This window comes from Erinaceus europaeus, chromosome 15 (assembly GCF_950295315.1).
Source record: "Erinaceus europaeus chromosome 15, mEriEur2.1, whole genome shotgun sequence".
Taxonomy (NCBI): Eukaryota; Metazoa; Chordata; class Mammalia; order Eulipotyphla; family Erinaceidae; genus Erinaceus; species Erinaceus europaeus.
The window spans coordinates 3771051-3788748 of record NC_080176.1 but is presented as its reverse complement, the minus strand read 5'-3'; the positions used below and the strand labels follow the sequence as shown (position 1 = coordinate 3788748).

At 50.2% G+C, this 17698-nt stretch overlaps 1 protein-coding gene across 3 annotated transcripts in view; it reads right to left on the bottom strand.

Moving 5' to 3' along the window:
* Positions 1 to 6: 6 nt before the first annotated feature.
* The window catches only part of GLYR1 (glyoxylate reductase 1 homolog), a 31515-nt gene continuing 13823 nt past the window's right edge, over positions 7 to 17698 (bottom strand). For 2 of the 3 annotated variants that reach the window (XM_007522003.3, XM_060172446.1), the window contains 11 exons: positions 14574 to 14660; positions 13785 to 13841; positions 12835 to 12885; positions 12675 to 12748; positions 9719 to 9818; positions 8023 to 8133; positions 7244 to 7345; positions 6364 to 6526; positions 5914 to 6093; positions 5566 to 5690; positions 7 to 1957 (listed from right to left, as the gene is read on the bottom strand). In XM_007522003.3, coding sequence (XP_007522065.2) covers positions 1883 to 1957; positions 5566 to 5690; positions 5914 to 6093; positions 6364 to 6526; positions 7244 to 7345; positions 8023 to 8133; positions 9719 to 9818; positions 12675 to 12748; positions 12835 to 12885; positions 13785 to 13841; positions 14574 to 14660 — 1125 coding nt within the window. In that variant the 3' untranslated portion in view covers positions 7 to 1882. The remainder of the gene's footprint in view (positions 1958 to 5565; positions 5691 to 5913; positions 6094 to 6363; positions 6527 to 7243; positions 7346 to 8022; positions 8134 to 9718; positions 9819 to 12674; positions 12749 to 12834; positions 12886 to 13784; positions 13842 to 14573; positions 14661 to 17698) is intronic. The other variant, XM_016187654.2, reaches the window with a different exon arrangement.

The window sequence follows — 17698 nt, the reverse complement described above, 5'->3', positions numbered from 1 at the left end:
GCCCAGTTGTGTTACCAAGAAACGTTTTATTTGCTTGCAGTAGCTTGTTAATTGCACAAAATCATTGTTTTTGCCATTTAGACATTACCACACGATCCTATTATGAAAGACAAATGTTCATTAAAAACAAAGTGAAAATAAAAATTCACAACCTTAACTACTAGATTTGTCCTTTAAAGGTTTAAAGAAAAAAAAAAAAAAGGGGGATGACCGGGAAGGTGGGGTAAAGAGGGGCTTTCTTACAAGCTTTTTCACAAGTGTCACATTTTCTCCTTAAAAGGGAAGGGTTTCAAAACAGGTGAAATAGCTTAAACAGAAATATTCATCAAAAGAAACTTTACAGAACTGTCAACAATATTAAGACAACATTGACTAACCAGTTTCATTACAGCATCTTCCCCCCACCCTCAGTGTCCCACCAGGACCAGAATAGGCTCGTGTTGAGACAGAAAAAATTCCCAGTGAAATGAACTGTGCCCAGACCCCGCAGGCACCAGGTCCCGGCTGGAACACCAGCATGGGCTCCTCGTTATAGATAGATTTATCTTATATTCACTATAAATGCAGACCTGCAAAGTGTGACTTTGGAAAGCCCAACTCATCCCTGCATCAGGAGAGGGCACTGAAGTTCTTCTTGTGCCACATTCCAAGCCGGCCCACCCGCCCCGCCTTGATCCAAGGAGAAAGGCCAGGGCCTTGAGTCCACCTCTGAGGGTCTGGCGGTTAGTTAGGTCCAGCTCTCCTTCCCTCCTGGAAGCACTGACGGCCAAGCTGCAGGCTGAGGTTCAAGGAGACTCAGTCCGTTCCATTCTCAGAGCCAAGAATAAGACATGTCATCGGTGAGGCTGGGCCAAGATCAAAGAAGGGGCAGACAGAGAGTATTTATCTTGGGTGGGGCTTGGTACAGAGGTCGGGGCTGGGATGTGGGTGGACCATGTTAGAGGCTCTGCAGAACCAGATGAAGAGTCTGGCATAACGGAAACAGGAGGGAGCCCTCTCCCTCTCTCCACTGCTCGCTGTGGCCCTCAGGACCCCTTCCCAAGGGCTGGAATGCACATCTAAACACTAACACAGCACGGGCAAGAGTGGCTCCCTCTACGCCTCAAGCCAGCAAGTGTGATCCCAGTCCAGGGTCCAAACCGGTGGTGACGTGTGGGACAGGTGCAAAGGGCAGAGCATCATCACACATCCACGGTGGGCTTCAGGAGGCTCATCTACAGGCAGGACATTCGCTTCTCTCGGGGAAGCCAGAGCCCTGCCTGCACTCTGGCTACCTCTGTTCCATCACAAAGGCATTTATGGAGAGCTGGTTGTACGCTGGTAGCACAAGCATGACAGTCCTCATTAGCTGGTCACCTGAGGTTGGTGGTCCCACAGGACCCTCCTGGTTAGTCCATGCTGGCTCATCCAGGTCCGGTGTTTCTCTGCAGGGTCCACTGGGGCACATGTGAACATGACTACAGCCTCTTTGCATTGGAAGAACAGTGGGAAGGTTTCCAATTATCAATGCTGATTTTTGTTTCTTGACTGGAAGGGTCTGAGCTAAACTTAGAAGGGAGAAAAAGCCAGGCAGCAGTTTCTGGGCAGCTTCTAGCCCGGGATGAGAGCCAGTGTGTGTGCTGGGTGTGCGCAAGTGTGTCAGCACATCGCCACCTAGTTCAGGGTCAGGGCTGAGCTCAGAGCTTCCCAAGGGCCAATCCTGCTGGCACCCCTTATCCCCAGGACCTCCAGGGGAGGGGAGATGTTGTGTGCTGTGCTGATGGCGAGTCTCAGTCTGTATAAAAGGAGATGGAGAGGTGGACTGGTCCAGAGTTAAGTCCCAGGACCCCAACCCCATGTGAGGAGCAGGGGTCAGGAGGGAGATGGGGGCAGGGTGGAGGGCTTAGTGTATATAGGCTCGGTACACGGCAGACATGTCATTGTCAGACTGGTCCAGTGCCTTGGCTCTTTTGTACACCTGGAAAAGAAGAAGATGGGCTCAGTCTCGGGCCACACTGCTGACGCTCAGACCCGGTCTGCTTCTTGGAGGTGGTTTTAGGTGTGGGTGGGCAGTGGGCCCCGGGCTCTCCCACTGATGGCCTGACTTGGGTACAGTGCCTCAGTGTCCTGGCCACTGCTTCTTGACACTGCAGAGGCGGCAGTGGGGTTATGATAGGGATGAGATGGAAGGAGAATACCAAGTGCTCAGATGGGCTGGGGGAAATGGCATAATGTTATGCAGAGACTTTCATGCCTGTGGCTTCCAAAACCCCCCAAATCCAATCTCCTGCTCTACCACAAGGCCAAGCTGAGCAGTGCTCTGGCAAACAAAACAAGGCAAACAAAAGAGCTTCCCAAGCTATTTTCTGGCTGCTGTTCTGTTCTTCCTTCAGCTCAGGGGGCTCTCCTGTCAGCTCAAAGGTGTCCCCTGCCCACCCATCTCATCCAGACGGTAGTTTTACCACTTGACCTGACCTCTAGCCTCTCTATTCTGCTCTGCAACATTTCCAATTTTTATCATCTGAAATTTGTGCTGTGTCAATTCCACAAAGTAAGGAAAGAAACTCAGATTGGTGTTGGTTGGCAGCCAGTGACTAGAGTGTGAGAGCTAGAAGTGCCCTTCACTAGGGTGGTACAGCAGGGTACAGGGTCTTCCCACGGGATCTGTGCAGTTTTTCTTTTTTGAAACAGTCCAGCTGGAGCAATTATAGCGAGTGTTCATTACAGCTCAGGTTTAGCTGTCCATTCACAAGGCTAAACAAAGAACTCTTCAGAATACAGAGTGAGCTGTCACCATCAGACCTGCAGTACAGGAAATGCTGCGGACTTATTCCAGATGAAAACACAAAACGCCTCAAGAGAAACTTAATTCTACTGGAAGGAATGGAGAGCACTGGAAATGCCAAGTTAGAGAAACAGGACTATTTTCCCTCTCAGTTTGTTTCTTTTTTATGAACTACTTTTTGCTTAGTAACTGCAGGGCCTGGAGGTGTGGTGTAGTGGGTAAAGCCCTGGGACAGACTCTCAGGAATAAGGGCTGGAGCGTAATACCTGGCATTGCATCTGCAGTGATGGTCTGCTTCTCTCCGCTCACTAATAAATCTTTACTATTATTACTGTTATTTATTTATTTATTTATTTATTTATTTATTTATTTATTTATTACCAGAGCGCTGTTCAGCTCTGGCTGGTGCAGGGGATTGAACCTGGGACTTTGGAGCCTCAGGTATGAGAGTCTGTTTGCATAACCATTATGTTATCTACCCTTGCCCTATTATTGTTCTTTTTAATAAAGCCTAACTGCGGTTAAAAACAGGCATATGGACAATGAGGAAAACATTTATCATCTTGGAGCACTGCAGATACAACTTATAAAATAAATGAGTTTGTGTTTTATATGCACATGCTTTATAAAATGCAGTTTTCAATGTAATTCTTTGGTAAGTCAAATACTATTAAGCTGGTTTTTGTTCAGAAGATTTCACTTCTGTGGTCCAGGAGGTGGTGCAGTGGCTAAGGCACTAGACTCAAGCATGAGGTCCTGAGTTCGATCCCCGGCAGCATATGTACCAGAGTGATGGCTGGTTATTTTCTCTCCTCCTATCTTTCTCATGAATAAATAAATTATTAAAAAAAAAAGATTTCACTTCTATCAGGCTGAGATGGAAAATCTGGGCTATTCTAAAAATGATTCTAAAAAGTGTGCCCTTTGGGCAGGGGTAGATAGCATAATGGTTATGCAGAGACTCTCTCCTGCTTGAGGCTCCAAAGTCCCAGGTTCAGTCCTCCCTCACAACCATAAGCCAAAGCCGACCAGTGCTCTAATAAAAAGCTAAGAACAAAAACAAGAAGCGCACATTTCGGTACTTTATGACTATGTCCTTCAGAAATGTTCATTATTAAGCACCTGATTAATAAACAGAGAGACATAAAGTCAGGGACCAGGTGGTGGCGCGCTTGGTTGGGCGCACGTAACAATGCACAAGGACCCGGGTTCGAGCCCCCCCACCTGCAGGGGAAAGCTTTGCAAGTGGTGAAGCAGGGCTGCAGGTGTCTCTCTCTCTCTCTATCCCTTCCCTCTTGATTTCTGGCTGTTTCTATCCATTAAGTAAATAAAGATAATAAAAACAAACAAAGTCAGCAAAATGGACAGTTTTAAAGGGAGAAACATTGGAGAAGCTAATAAAGGGAGAAATAGATAATCCTTATCCCAGTTGGAGATATTAACATTTCTCTCGCAGCAATCAAAACAGTCAGATATAATAGTAAACTTGATCAGAAAAATGGCACTAACCATCCTAATCAAACTAGTATCGGCAAATTAGTTTTATTAATTACAGGAGTATTCTCTTTATTTATTTATTATCGGATAGAGACAGAGAGAAACTGAGAGGGAGGGAGAGATGAGAGGAAAAGAGAGACACCTGCAGCTGTTTCACCACCTGTGAAGCCCCCCCCATGTGGAGACCAGGGACTTATACCTGGGTCCTTGTGAACTATAATATGTGTGCTCAACCAGGTGCACCACCACCTGGCCACCCCAAGATGGAATATTCTTTGATGTAATATTAGGTATTTTTAAAAAAAAAATTATTTATTTATTCCTTTTTGTTGCCCTTGTTTTATGTTAGGTATTTTTAAAAAAGATTTTATTTATTTATTAATTAATGAGAAAGACAGGAGGGGAGAGAGAGAGAGAGAGAGAGAGAAGGAACCAGACATCACTCTGGTACATGTGCTGCTGGGAACTGAACTCAGGACTTCACGCTTAAGAGTCCAGTGCTTTATCCACTGCGCCACCTCCCAGGCCACTAACATTAGGTATTACTATCAGGTATCTAGGAAACTCCCTTTAATATTTAATAAACAATTCACAGGTTAAAGGAAAAATAACATAGAAGTAATAAGCCTAGTTCTGGGAAAATGTACAGATTTAAAAGGTCACATTAGAAAAGACAGGCCGGGTGGGGGTAGATAGCATAGTGATTATGCAAAGAGACTCTCATTTCATGCCTGAGGCTCCAAAATCCCAGGTTCAATTCTGTGCACCGCCATAAATCAGAGCTGAGTGGTGCTATGTTAAAAAAGTAAATAAACAAATAAATTAATTAAAAAGAGACTCATGCCCGAGGCTCCAAAGTCCCAGGTTCAATCCCCCACACCATAAGTCAGAGCTGAGCAGTGCACTCTGGTAAGAAAAAAAAAAAAAAAGGGAGTCGGGCTGTAGTGCAGCGGGCTAAGCGCAGGTGGCGCAAAGCACAAGGACCAGCATAAGGATCCTGGTTCGAACCCCGGCTCCCCACCTGCAGGGGAGTCGCTTCACAAGCGGTGAAGCAGGTCTGCAGGTGTCTGTCTTTCTCTCCTCCTCTCTGTCTTCCCCTCCTCTCTCCGTTTCTCTCTGTCCTATCCAACAACGACAACAACAATAATAACTACAACAATAAAACAACAAGGGCAACAAAAGGGAATAAATAAAAAAAAAAAAAAAAAAAAAAAAAAGACCTGCGATTCCCTCTTAAGAGGTTAGATCAAGACCAAAGAAAAGGTGAGAAGTGAGTGGGGGCTGCTTGACTAGTCCTGCCCTACCTCATTGGCTGCAGCCGCCATGGGAGTGGGGTGATTGACTGCATCACCCAGCGCGATGGCTAAGCGGAGATCCTTCTGAATGTACTTCAGGTAGAAATCAGGCTTGAAGTTGCCTTGCAGGATATCTAAGGAGAGGAAGCCGTTAGCCAGAAGAACCAAATAAGCACCTCCAGGCTTGTCAGGGCTCAGGGTCCAGCACCCCTGCATACACACCCAAGAGAGAAGTTCTCGGCCTATACCTGCAGACACTGTGGGTGTGGGCAAGGAGGCCTGAAGAGTGTGCTCTGTGCCAAGAGCCTGATTCACTCTTAGCTGCCAACAGAAAGAAGCAAACAGGGGCAGACCTACTTTGGCACTTCTGGTCCAGGAAGATGCTGGCCAACTGTCCCTGATTGAGGATATCCAAGAGTGTCTGCTGAGACTGGCCTGTCACTTGGGCCAGGGTCAACCCCTCGGCGATGGTGGCCATGAAGCTCCCCTGGACCATGTTCACGATCAGCATCATCTTGGCTGCGTTGCCCACCTCACCTGCCCAGGGACAAGCTCACGGTCACACCCCAGGAGTCCCGCAGGTAGGGACTTCTTGTCTACCAGCATCCTTTGTGGACCCACCTCTCTGCCCAGGGAAGTCCCCCGACCCCATGGCTCTGACCCTTAGGCTCCTCCTCCTTCAGCCCCTGGTGTGCAAGACAAAGGAAACCTTCCCAGGGGCCCCAGGGAGAGAGACCGTGAGGAGGTGATGCTGTTACCAGTGTGGTCTAGAGAAGATGGGGCCCATCAGGTGGGCAGGTGTGTTACCTAGGAAGAAGGAGGTCTTCCCCATGGCCTGGAAGCAGCTGCTGCAGTCCTCATATAAGCCCCTGTCTCCGGCTGCTAAGATCACCAGCATCCCATCATTAGACAGCTGCTGATTCCCTGAGACCGGGGCTTCCAGAAAGCGGCCCCCCCTGGACACAATCACCTAGAAAGGAAAAGCCAGAGCTTCTGGAGGCCCTGCCTCTCGTTGGGTTCTCAGGTAAAGGGTAGGGGGATGGACTATGGGCAGTCTTCCAACCATAGTCCATCAGCTAAAGGGGTGGCAGCACCTGGCTCCACGCTGAGGCCCAAGATGCTGGACTGACAATGAGAGTGTGTGTGTGCTTGCGTGTGCGTGTGGCGTCAGAGAGACTGTCCCTTACACACACACACACGATCACATGCAGTCAACAGAAGCTGGGTCTCCACTGAAGACTCCCACCTGTTCTGCAGGACTCATTAAGGCCAAAGACTGAAGCCTAATGCGAACTTCCTAATGACTTGTCCCTTTGACACTCCTTCCCCGAGTCCAGCCACCCTCCCAACACAAGGGTCTGAAGTCACTGCTCTGGCACTCTGGAAAGACTGCCAGTGCCTCCTGCTGATAGCTAGTGGCCGAACCCCAGAGGCCTGCCGCGGCCTGGATCCTTCTCTAGAGACCGGCAGCCACAAGGACCGAGTCCACAGCAGCCCCTTCTCCTCTGGCCACTCAGACTGGCTGTGACTTTGAACACACAGCACGGACACAGCTAGTTCCACAGCCTCTCTTCTTCTCTGGCTTTGGCTTTAGAGCAAGCAAGCCGCCTAGACTCGGGTGTGGTCAGCCCGGGTGCTGAGCTCCAACTGAAATGACGCTGGAGTATCACCCACACGAGGCTGCTACCTGGGCCAATTCGGTGACTGTGTCAGCATCCACTGTCGACATGTCCACGTAGCACTTCCCGGGGCGGATGCCCTGCAGCACTCCACTGGGGCCCAGCACCAGCTGTGGGGACACAGGGAGAAGCAATAGCCCAGGCCCCCGGCCAGATGCCCGAGTCCCTTCCTGCTACTGGATGGGAACCGCTTCCCACGGAGCAGTAAGGAATCTGGTTGAAAAGGGAAGACCAAGGAAAGTATTTCCAGCAGGCACCCACATTTCTTCAAGAGGAATACATATGTGTCATTTCTTTTTAGTGACAGCACCCCCCCCCCCCCCCGCACCCCCTCCACACACTTAAAACATGGAACCTTAGCATTGACCTTTTGGGACTTAGTTGAAATCACTAGGACTGGGATAGTCACCAGTTTACTGAATGATAACCGCATTTGAACTTTCGGAACATATCAACACTGCAATAGCTAAACATAGGAACCTGGCTATGGAACAAAGGCACACTGAGCTGCCAGCTTCCAGCCAACAGGGACACGCAGAGCCTGCGGGAGCCACTGCGGCACAGACCACAGGGACCCAGTAACTCCTATTCTTTGTTCTACATGAAAGGCAATCTGTTCCAACTTCCACAAACACTCTTGCTGATGGGAGGTGGCCCCCAGATGGTAAATTCACTCCCTGCCCCCACCGCATGCAGACACTCACAGTGTGCAGGGGAGGAGGGAAGGAGGGCAGCCAGCTTTCCTGGCTACAACCTGAGACGCTGAGGGGAGGGAAGGAATCCTTACATCCTTGGCTGCCTTTGGGTCCGACACGCAGGCGAAGGTGATGTCACAAGTAGAAACGACTTCAGCGGGGGTTCTTCCTAGGCGGGCCCCCTCCTGGATGAACAAATCACACTGCAAAAGTCACAGACCCTAACGTGAGCTACGGGCCGTGCACAGCACACTCGCCAGCAGGCCAGACGTGGGCGGGGCCCCAGCCGCCTGTGGCAGGAGGCAGAGACTGGGAACTCGGAACACTGGAGTGGTGCGCTCCAACTTCCAGGGGGAAGAGATGAAGGCTCCGTGAGGATTATCTCGTGTCTCTGCATGCCTGGTGCCCACGTGACGCTCTACCTATTAAGTATCCTGTAAGTGTCTACTGACGCCTTCCTGTTTGAAGAACAGGAAGTGGGCAGTACCTGTTTTGGATGGAACTCAAAGCAGGTGGCACACCTGGGTGAGCATGTTACCAAGTACAAGGACCTGGGTTTGAACCCTGTACTACATGGAGCAACTATGGGGGTGCGTGACACATACTTTACAAGCAGTGAAACAGTGCTGTAATATCTCCCCCTTCCTCCTTCCCTCCCTCTCTCTCACCACCTGTCTAGAGGCAAGAAAACAACATGGCTACCAGGAGTGATGGGGTCATGTTGATACAGCCTCAGTGATAACCATGGTGGTAATAATACATATGGGAATAAGTAAAATGCAGCCACTAAAAAGGATGAATCTGGGATGGCCAAACAGATCACTTGAATAGTGGACTGCTTTGCCATGTGTATGACCCAGAATTACTGATCCTGCCCTCCACTGCACTGAAGAAGGCTTTGGTGCTCCATCTTAAAAATAAAAAGAAACAGCAGCTGGCCTTATGTCCTTTTTTTTTTTTTTTTTAATTATCTTTATTTATTGAATAGAGACAGCCAGAAATCTAGAGGGGAGGGAGAGACAGACAGACACCTGCAGACCTTCTTCACCACTTGCAAAGCTTTCCTCCTACAGGTGGGGACCGGGGGCTTGAACCAAGGTCCTTGTGCACTATAACATGTGCGCTCAACCAGGTGCACCACCACCCGGCCCCGCCTATGTGTACTTTTTGGATAGAGACAGAGAAGCTGAGAGGGAAGGAGAAGATACGGAGGGAGAGCGCTGCAGAATCACTCCACCCCTTGCAACTCTTCCTTCTGCTGGTGGGGACCAGGGGCTTGAAGCCAGATCCTTGTGCACTGCAACATGTGTGCTCAGCACCACGGCCCGGGCCCTGTGTGCACGTTGTGCGCATCAGTGAATTCGTGATACACACAAGAGGCTCTCAGTTACTGCCAATGGCAGCTTCCTGGAAATTGCAGCTTTAAGGTATAATGAAAGCAGGTCCTTGAATAATGTCTTTTCATTCAACAACTGCTGGGACTGTTTTTTTTATAGACATCATGAAACAATTCTCAACAAGATGTTTTGGGGGACCTGCTATACAAACATGCACACAGGTGTGTGTACGTGGAGAAAGACACTCAGGTAATGGCAGGCAGGAAGGGGGACTTTCCTTCTATATCCCAGGCATTTTTAAACATTTCCATTTTCTAGTAACATTCTAATGGACATGTCTCCACCTCTACCTGCCTGCCTGTGAGCAGAGTGCTGAGAGGGGACACAGGGACCGCTTGTCTTGTACCACCCCACCGCCACCCGTCTGACAAACACCACCGTAAACACTTACCTTTTCTGCAGTCCGATTCCAGACAGTTACTGTGTGACCCATTTTTAGCAAGTTGGAGACGATACCACTTCCCATGAGGCCAAGGCCCAAAAATCCTATCCTAAAACAGGGAGAGGCGGATTAGTTCTGGGTGCCTTGCAGGGTGGTACCTTGTACCATGCTGCCACTTATGAGTCCCTTCTGGCCGGGGAGGTGGCACAGTGGTAGAATTCTGGACTCTCAAGCATGAGGTCTCAAGTTCGATTCCCAGCATTGCAAAAGCCAGAGCGATGCTCTGGTTCTCTCTGTGTGTGAAATAAGTAAATCTTAAAACAAAAAAACTGCCCCATAACATCAGGTTTGGGAGGTGGCCCAGTGGGTAAAGTACAGGACTTGCAGGGTCCTGGTGGTGCGCATGTGAGCAGAGCATGCACACTTGCATGTAACATAGTCTTTTTTATATGGCACCTTTCTAAACCCATGTCTGCCAGAGACAGAAGCAGGAATCATGGGAAAATCTAGTTTCTCTGAAGATGAAGGGTCTGTGCTTATTACAACTCTGTGAGAGTGAGAAAGTGGACATCTGTCTTTAGCTCTGAACATTTCCTGATGGGCCATATGCCCAGTGAATTGATATTCAGTCACAGGAACCAGGACCACAGCTGTCACCTGTCTCCAGGCTCTTCCCCAGCAGAAGGGCTGGTGCCTTGTCAAAGCTCTGCTTTAACTCTAGAGGCAGCCTCGCATGCCCCTGCCTGCTCATGGCCTCTCCTTCCAGGTCTGTCCATCTCAACACAAGCTCATAATTATTATTTTACCCCCAGGGTTTTGTGCCTGTATAATTCCACTGCTCTTAGTGGTCTTTTTTCTTTTTTTGACACTGAGACAGAGGAGACATCACTCCACCACCTGTCAAGCTTCCCTTTAGCATGGTGCTCCCATGTCAAACCCAGGTCTTCATTTGTGATGAAGCATGCTCGCTACTAGTTGAGCAACCTTACCGCCCCCCTCCCTCTATCTCATTCTGGTGTGTTCTCTTTACTTTCACAGTCGACTGCCTGACCCTTTTCTGCAACCCCTAGGCCCTGGGGGCTATTAGCAATGACTGCAGTTTCTAGATGTCTTTCTGGGCTCGTGCACACCCTTATCTCTTCTTGGCACGGGACACGGCTAAGCAGTTGCCATCTTGGTTTCTTATATCCTGTTCTTCGTTTCAGCTGGGTTCCCTTGAAACTCTAGATCTCCCCTGCATATTCTCCTCTGACCCACTGTGTCCTGTTTCTGGGATCACACCTGCAGCTGCCTCTGTCCCTGCCAGCAGGTTGTTTTCAGAGGCTCTTCCAGTCCCAGCTGCATGAAGTTCTGTGAGCGAATGGCCAGCAGTGGAAGCCAGTGCTTTCCTCACAAGGCTTTTCCTCCTCTGGCCACAAAATTGTTTCAAGACTGAAACTTAACAAGGAAAGTCTGTCGCATAAAACACTGTGCTGTTTCCCTGGCCCAAAGAGGCATTTTTTCCTCAGCCACACTCGCGGGCAGAACGTGCTTCCTCCTCACCCTTCTCCTCATGACACAACTGCTTTCTTGTTCTAGGAGTTACAGGACACCCAGAGAAATGGGCCATCTTCTTTCCCCCACCATAGCTATAGCTGGGGCTGGGTGGTACATTCACTGCTCCAGGCAATCACTTTCTCTCTTTCCTTTGGCAGAGGGTGAGAAACAAAGACAGGGGTGATATCTGCAGTACTGCTCCACTGCACACAAAGCTTTACCCTGAAGGTGGGGACCAGGGACTTGAACCCAGATCTTTGTGCTAGAACCCATGCTAGTTTTAGCCTTGTACTATTTTTATTTATTTAATTAAAAACAGATTCACTTATTCACGAGAGGGAGGAGAGATGCTAGAACCCATGTGCCACTCCTGCCACTGCCAGGAATCGAAGGACCTCCCAAGTTAAGTCCAGAGCTCTAGCCACTGAGCCACACCTCCTGGTGGCATTGTTTCTGCTTTAAAACCAATATGATCCTCACAAACTCAATGGCTGGTGCTGGGGTGGCTCACCCAGGAGAACACCCAGGCACCACGCGTGAGGACCTAGGCTGAAGCCTTTAACCGTACTTGATGCTCTTCCCTCTCTCCCACTTGACACCAGAAGTACCAGAACAGTGACTTCCATAGCACAGAAAGCTGCTTTTGGTCTGAGAATGCCAAATGCTAGACACATCTGGGCAGGCCGAAAGTGACTCCCTTGTTCAGGAGAACACTACTTAATAATGGACGCTTTTCATCAGCCACATTCTGTAAAAAACTGGCCATCAAGGTCAGAGCAAAGCAAGTGTGTGTGTGTGTGTGTGTGTGTGTGTGTGTGAGCGTGTGAGCGTCTGTGTGTGAGCGTGTGTTTGTGAGCGTGTGTGTGTGTGAGTGTGTGAGCGTGTGTGTGTGTGTGTGTGTGTGAGCGTGTGTGTGTGTGTGTGTGAGAGTGTGAGCCTCAGGGTACAGCCGAGGCTTCCCTTCTCCTGCTGGGGCTGGGCAGGCTGACGTGCTCTTTCTGCACGGCTCCCTGTACCCTGCCCACTCCCCCCAGGTGGAGCTCAGGCTTTCCATGCTAGTGGTTCTCAAGTGGTGGTCTCTTGCTGAGGGAGCAGCAGATCTAAGGACATGCCCCAAACACAAATTCTCGGGCTCTACCCTAGACCTGCTGAGAAACCCCATGGGAGGGCAACCAGCCGCCCAGGTGATTCTGAAGTGCAAGAATTCTGAGAACCACTGAAGAGTGTTCCCTGCTTAGGGGCTAACCCGTGAGTGCCAAAGCAACTGTGCATCTAACACTTCTGTCTCTTGATGTCAGGCCACTCTCAGGATAGCCAATACTGATAAGAACCACAACCACCTCTGTGCTAACTCCTAGCAATGGCTGAGACAACGCCCTGAGAGCACACTCAGTGGCAGAAGTCCTGTATATCAAAAGGCCTACTTTACTTTTTGTCTGTGGGTGTGATGCTGCCATTCACGGCTGTGCTGTCTGCTGCCTGGATGGAGGTGGACCCTGTCTCCTGGGGAAGGAAACACAAACCGTCAGATGGGTCTGCAATCAGTCAGGCCCCCAATCACAAAGACGGGAGGGAAGCCAACCACATACCTCTTCGCAGATTTTCAACTTCTTTGTGATGGCCTGGTAGCAGACAGTCGGCTAATAAAGAGGGAGAACAAAATAACTAAGCTAAACACTTAGCTCTTCACCTTGAAACACTGGGCCTCAAGTGGGATATTAACGACCAGATATACTTTCACCGAGGGAGGGCCTCAGTCCCTCTAGGCCTGGTCTTTACTGAACTCCAGAGAATGGACTGGCAAGCTACTATTACTTCATCCTCATGTAACTCTGCAAAGTTCTTTTGCTGAACATGACAACATGAGAATCAGAGATATGAAGTCGTGTCCAGAATTACAGAGCTGATTAGTGCTTTGTGTATGGAATCCAGATCTGCCTGGCTCCAAAGCCACACCCTGCCAGGGCTCAGATTAACCCCAGGGCTAGAAGACACTGGGCTGAACTTCCTCATCACATCCCAGAGAGCTCACTAGATGTTCTTGGCCATGAGTTGTGGGTAGCTTGCAGTGTACAAGGCTGGATTTCTGGCCCAGACTCAGCATCCCTTCAGACAGCCTCCACTACACAGGTGCTGGATTTTAAAAGACACTGCCCCCCACCCCCTCCATTTAGTGCCTGATTCATGGGTGTGACACCACCTGACTCTGTGCCTGCACAATTCCACTGCTTCTGGCAGACTCCCCCGCAACCCTCCCACCTTGTCAGAGATGTTGAGAGTCGGAGGAATAGGAGGAAAGACAGCCTCTGCATGGTGTTCCTAGGTGGGTAGCTGGGACTCAAACTGGGCTCTCAATGCATGGTGAAATGTGCGCTCTGCCAGGTGAGCTGTCCCCAGTCCTCTGTGTGACTTTTCAACTTGTGGCTTTTAGCCATGGTAAGGACAGAATCCAACCTTCCGTTTAGTGGCAAGTTGTAATGGAGCAGCAATCTCCCCTTTACCCAGCCCCTTGCCAAACCCAGATCCTTTAAAAACTCACCTTCTCCGTTTGGCTGAGCAGAAAGTGATGGAAATGGGGGTCTGCATCTTTTACGGGCTGAAACCAGAACATCGTTACAGAGACAAGTTATCTTCCTACAAAGGTCACTCACTTCCTTTGGTTGGGTAACTGGATGTGACTGTGGCTGGGAGCCACTCTTACTTCTCTAACGGTCTTGAAACTCTTTCCCCACTATTGGGTTGGATTTTCTGTAAACGAATTGTATCCCAGGAGAAATGGTCTCAAGAGGAAGAATAAATAATTCCGTTAAACTGGCATACAAATTCTTTCACGAATACCATGAAGAAAACAGCTGTACAAATCCGAGTCTATTTAAAATTGAACATTCACCAGCTCCTTTAGAGAACCAGCAGACTCAAGTCAAGTCAGTTCTCAGGACTCGTCCAATTTCTGGGCCTGAGCCTGCTTGTCTGATGCCAGGCCCTTGAGAGTCTCATCAGTGTGGGGACTGACAGAAGTGGCAATGACAGAAGTCCCAAGGGCCTTTCCTAATTCATAACCCTTGCAATAGGATAATGGAGCGGTCACAGCAAGGGAGAAAACACTGCAACTCTTGAACATTACAGCCGTTGTGGCAGACAGTGAGAGGGTCCATAAAATTTCCAGCATGAACTGTGAACATGGGCACGTGATGAAACATGCCAGCTGTGGGAGCACACCAAAGGCCGGGCGAAGTGCCATCAAACTCCATGCGGGCACCCTCAGGACGCAGACCTGCTGTTTCTACCTCACACACACCGATGGGGGAGAAGGGAAGCAGCTCCTCACCTCATTCACGGTCGGCTGCCACTTGAAGGCAGCCATGGGGCCGGCCATCATCCCCTTCACAGTGCTGGACTCGGGGATGGTGAGATCCTACAGCAGGAAGGAAAGGCACGTCATAGCAGATGTCCTCCTGCTCCACCCTGGGAAGCACCTCCTGCTTCCTTACCAGGCTGACCAAGCCCCGAGCCAGGCCTACAACCCTGGTGGCAGATCCAGCCCAAGTCTGCAGGCTCAGTGCTGATGAGAGTTCACGGGGAATAGGACGAGTTCTCGCCACACTGACTGGGCCTTTCCTCTCCAGTCCTCAAATTCCAAGACAGATTCTGTCTGGATTTTGTATGGGTGGAGGAGGGAGAGCCCAACAATGGCCCTAGTGCTACCTAGTGCTAGCAAGTCACCCAAGCTCAGGTCACCATCACCTGTCACTTGGACAGCAACATAATCAATGCCTAGTGTGTAGCTAGGCCAGCGAGGTCACCCACAACGTCAGAGCAGTGTGCCTGACCTGGCCTCCACGTGGGTCACGTGGCCCTCGTCACTCTGCAGCCCAGTGCAGATCCAAGCCCCATTGCTTTCTTCATCACCCTTCAGCACCCTTCAGACCAAGGCTCCTGCTCTCAACTCACAAGCACCAGCCTACCTTGGTGCCTCTGCACCGTGGGGATATTCTTTCAGCGGTTCATTACTTGCTCACAGCCTGGCTGTGGTCTGTGAAATGGCTGTCAGAGTCTCGCCTAACCTCTCTGGTTCGCTCTCCACCAGCATGTGAGGCTGCCAGTGAGTAATCAGTGCAGCAACTGCTTCTTCTGAGCTTGATCTGAGCAGGCATTATTGAACATTCTCAGGTAATTCTACAACTGCTGGCTGAGGTGGCCAGTTCAGTAGCTCACATGGCACCTTCTCTCACTGTGCAGCAAGTTCCAGTAGCTACTGGCCACGTGCCACTACGGAGCATCTGCTCTGTGACTGGTGGGGCAGCACAGACTTTTGTTGCTCTGCATCTGCTTACTTCCTCAATCCTGTTGGACTTTTACACTAGAGAACAGCTCCACTGCTAGTCCTCTAGCAGGCATATGCTCTCACGTGCTGGGTCCATGCACATGGTAAAGCGTGCACTCTACTGGGTGACCTAGCTCCCTGTTCCCAGTGACTTCTCAACTGTATTTCAGCCAAAGCCACTCTGGGTGGGACAGCACAGCTCTCGTGTGCTGCCCGAGGCTACAAGTACCAACACGAGGAAGCTGGAAGGGCAGCTCTCCATCTAGCACAAGCCAAAGTCTCCGCTTCAAGCCCTTGTTCTCTGCACTGTCCTCAAGTTTAGGAGGGCCACAGGGCTCATGAAGCCACCTCAGAATTGTCACTCTTAGCTCAGAATTCAGAAACAAGAGGCTCAGAGAAGGTGGGAGTGTGCCTCTCTGCACAGCTCACGTAACCCAGCCCGTCTGCCTACCTGTAACTGATGCCTCTGTTGCCAAGGTCAGTCCCTTGCTAATCCTCATGGGACAGGTGAGGTCCAGAATGGCAGTCACCCGGGGACCTGCCCAGTGCCCCACCTCAGCTGCTGCTGTTTCAGAGGGGCTCACTCACCAGATGACAATCACTGTAACAACACACGCACATACACACACACCCCCAGACCACAATCACTATAACACACACGCACATGCACACACACACCCCAGACCACAGGGTCTGATGCTTGTAAGAGACACCTGAATCCCCAGGCAGGTACAGGTCTGCCACATCTCTGAAGGTGCTGGAGATCATCAGTCTGAAGTGCAGCGGCTGCGTGCTGGCTACTCCACTAGCCAAGCCCCTTCCCCTGCTGCTGATAAATCCTTTCTGGGCTGAGCAGAGACCACATAGAATAAGGCGCTGGCACGAGCAGGAAGGATGCTTGGAGTGAGGGGCACCTGACTCTGAGGACCGAGGCAGGAACTGCCCCCAGTAAGCACTTCAGATGCAGGCCCAGCTGCTTTTGCCACTGGCTCCTGGGTCACATTATATAGCACCATCCGGTCCCCACTAAAGAAGTGGGTATCATGGAAAAGCAACGAAGCACAGCTCCTAAGATGAGCGCTATGCGGCAGGTCCAGGCCCAAGTGCTTTTACTCCATAGCACGGCTAAGAGGCAGGTCAAGATTCCTCTCCAGGAGGAATCGGAAACCAAGGTCATAGCAACAGATGGAGTCATGATTCCAACTCAAGTCCCTCCTCCTGATCTCTCTCCATATCCATATGATCTGTAAATAAAAGCACTTCTCTGGAGAATGAGCACACTGTGGGGTGATGCACGGCTTAGGAGAGCAGACACTATGAATCTGGAGGACTCAAACCTGACAGCCTAGATTCTTCTGGATCCAGGAAATCCAGCCAGTGGGCCTGAACTGCTGCATTCTGATGGAATCTTATGCACTGCAGCAGCTGGCTGGCACATCTCTACCACCTCGGCCTGTGCTCCCCTGGGTGCCCGTCCATCAGGTGTTCCCAACGGCTCTGGTCTGCTCTCAGTCCCGGGTCACCCAACAGCATAACGGACCTCCTTCGTCTACTGCAGAGTTCTCCAGAGTGTGGCCTCCCCAGACTACCAGCTGCATGCTCCAGGGTGGAGTAATTTATTCCTCAGATTGCGAAATCTGTCAACTCTACTTGCTTCTATTACTAGCTGGTGTCTGAACTTGCTGTTTATTTATACGAGAGCACTGCGTAGCTCTGGCTTATGTTGCTATGGGGGACAGAACCTGGGACTTTAGAGCCTCAGGTATGAAAGTCTTTTTGCATTACCATTATGCTGTTTGCCCGCCTGCCAAGCTTGATCTTCAGTCTAGTGTGGCATCCTGGCTTCATCGTGAGCCATCTGCCTTCTCCCCCCATGCTGCTCTAACAAAGCTCCGTGTTCACAGGTCGCCCGCATTTCTTGAGTTCTCAAACCCTTGGCCCACAAGTCCACACTGATGCCATGCTCAGCCTCCCTGGCTGCCGACTACACACCACACCAAACCCATCATGCTCCAGTCAGAGCGGCTGCTCCCATTTCTGCGCATCACCACTCCCCAGACCCAAACTGGAAATTATCACCTTTTCCTTTGTTCACTGGTCAACTGTAGGATCAGCGGCCCAATCTATGA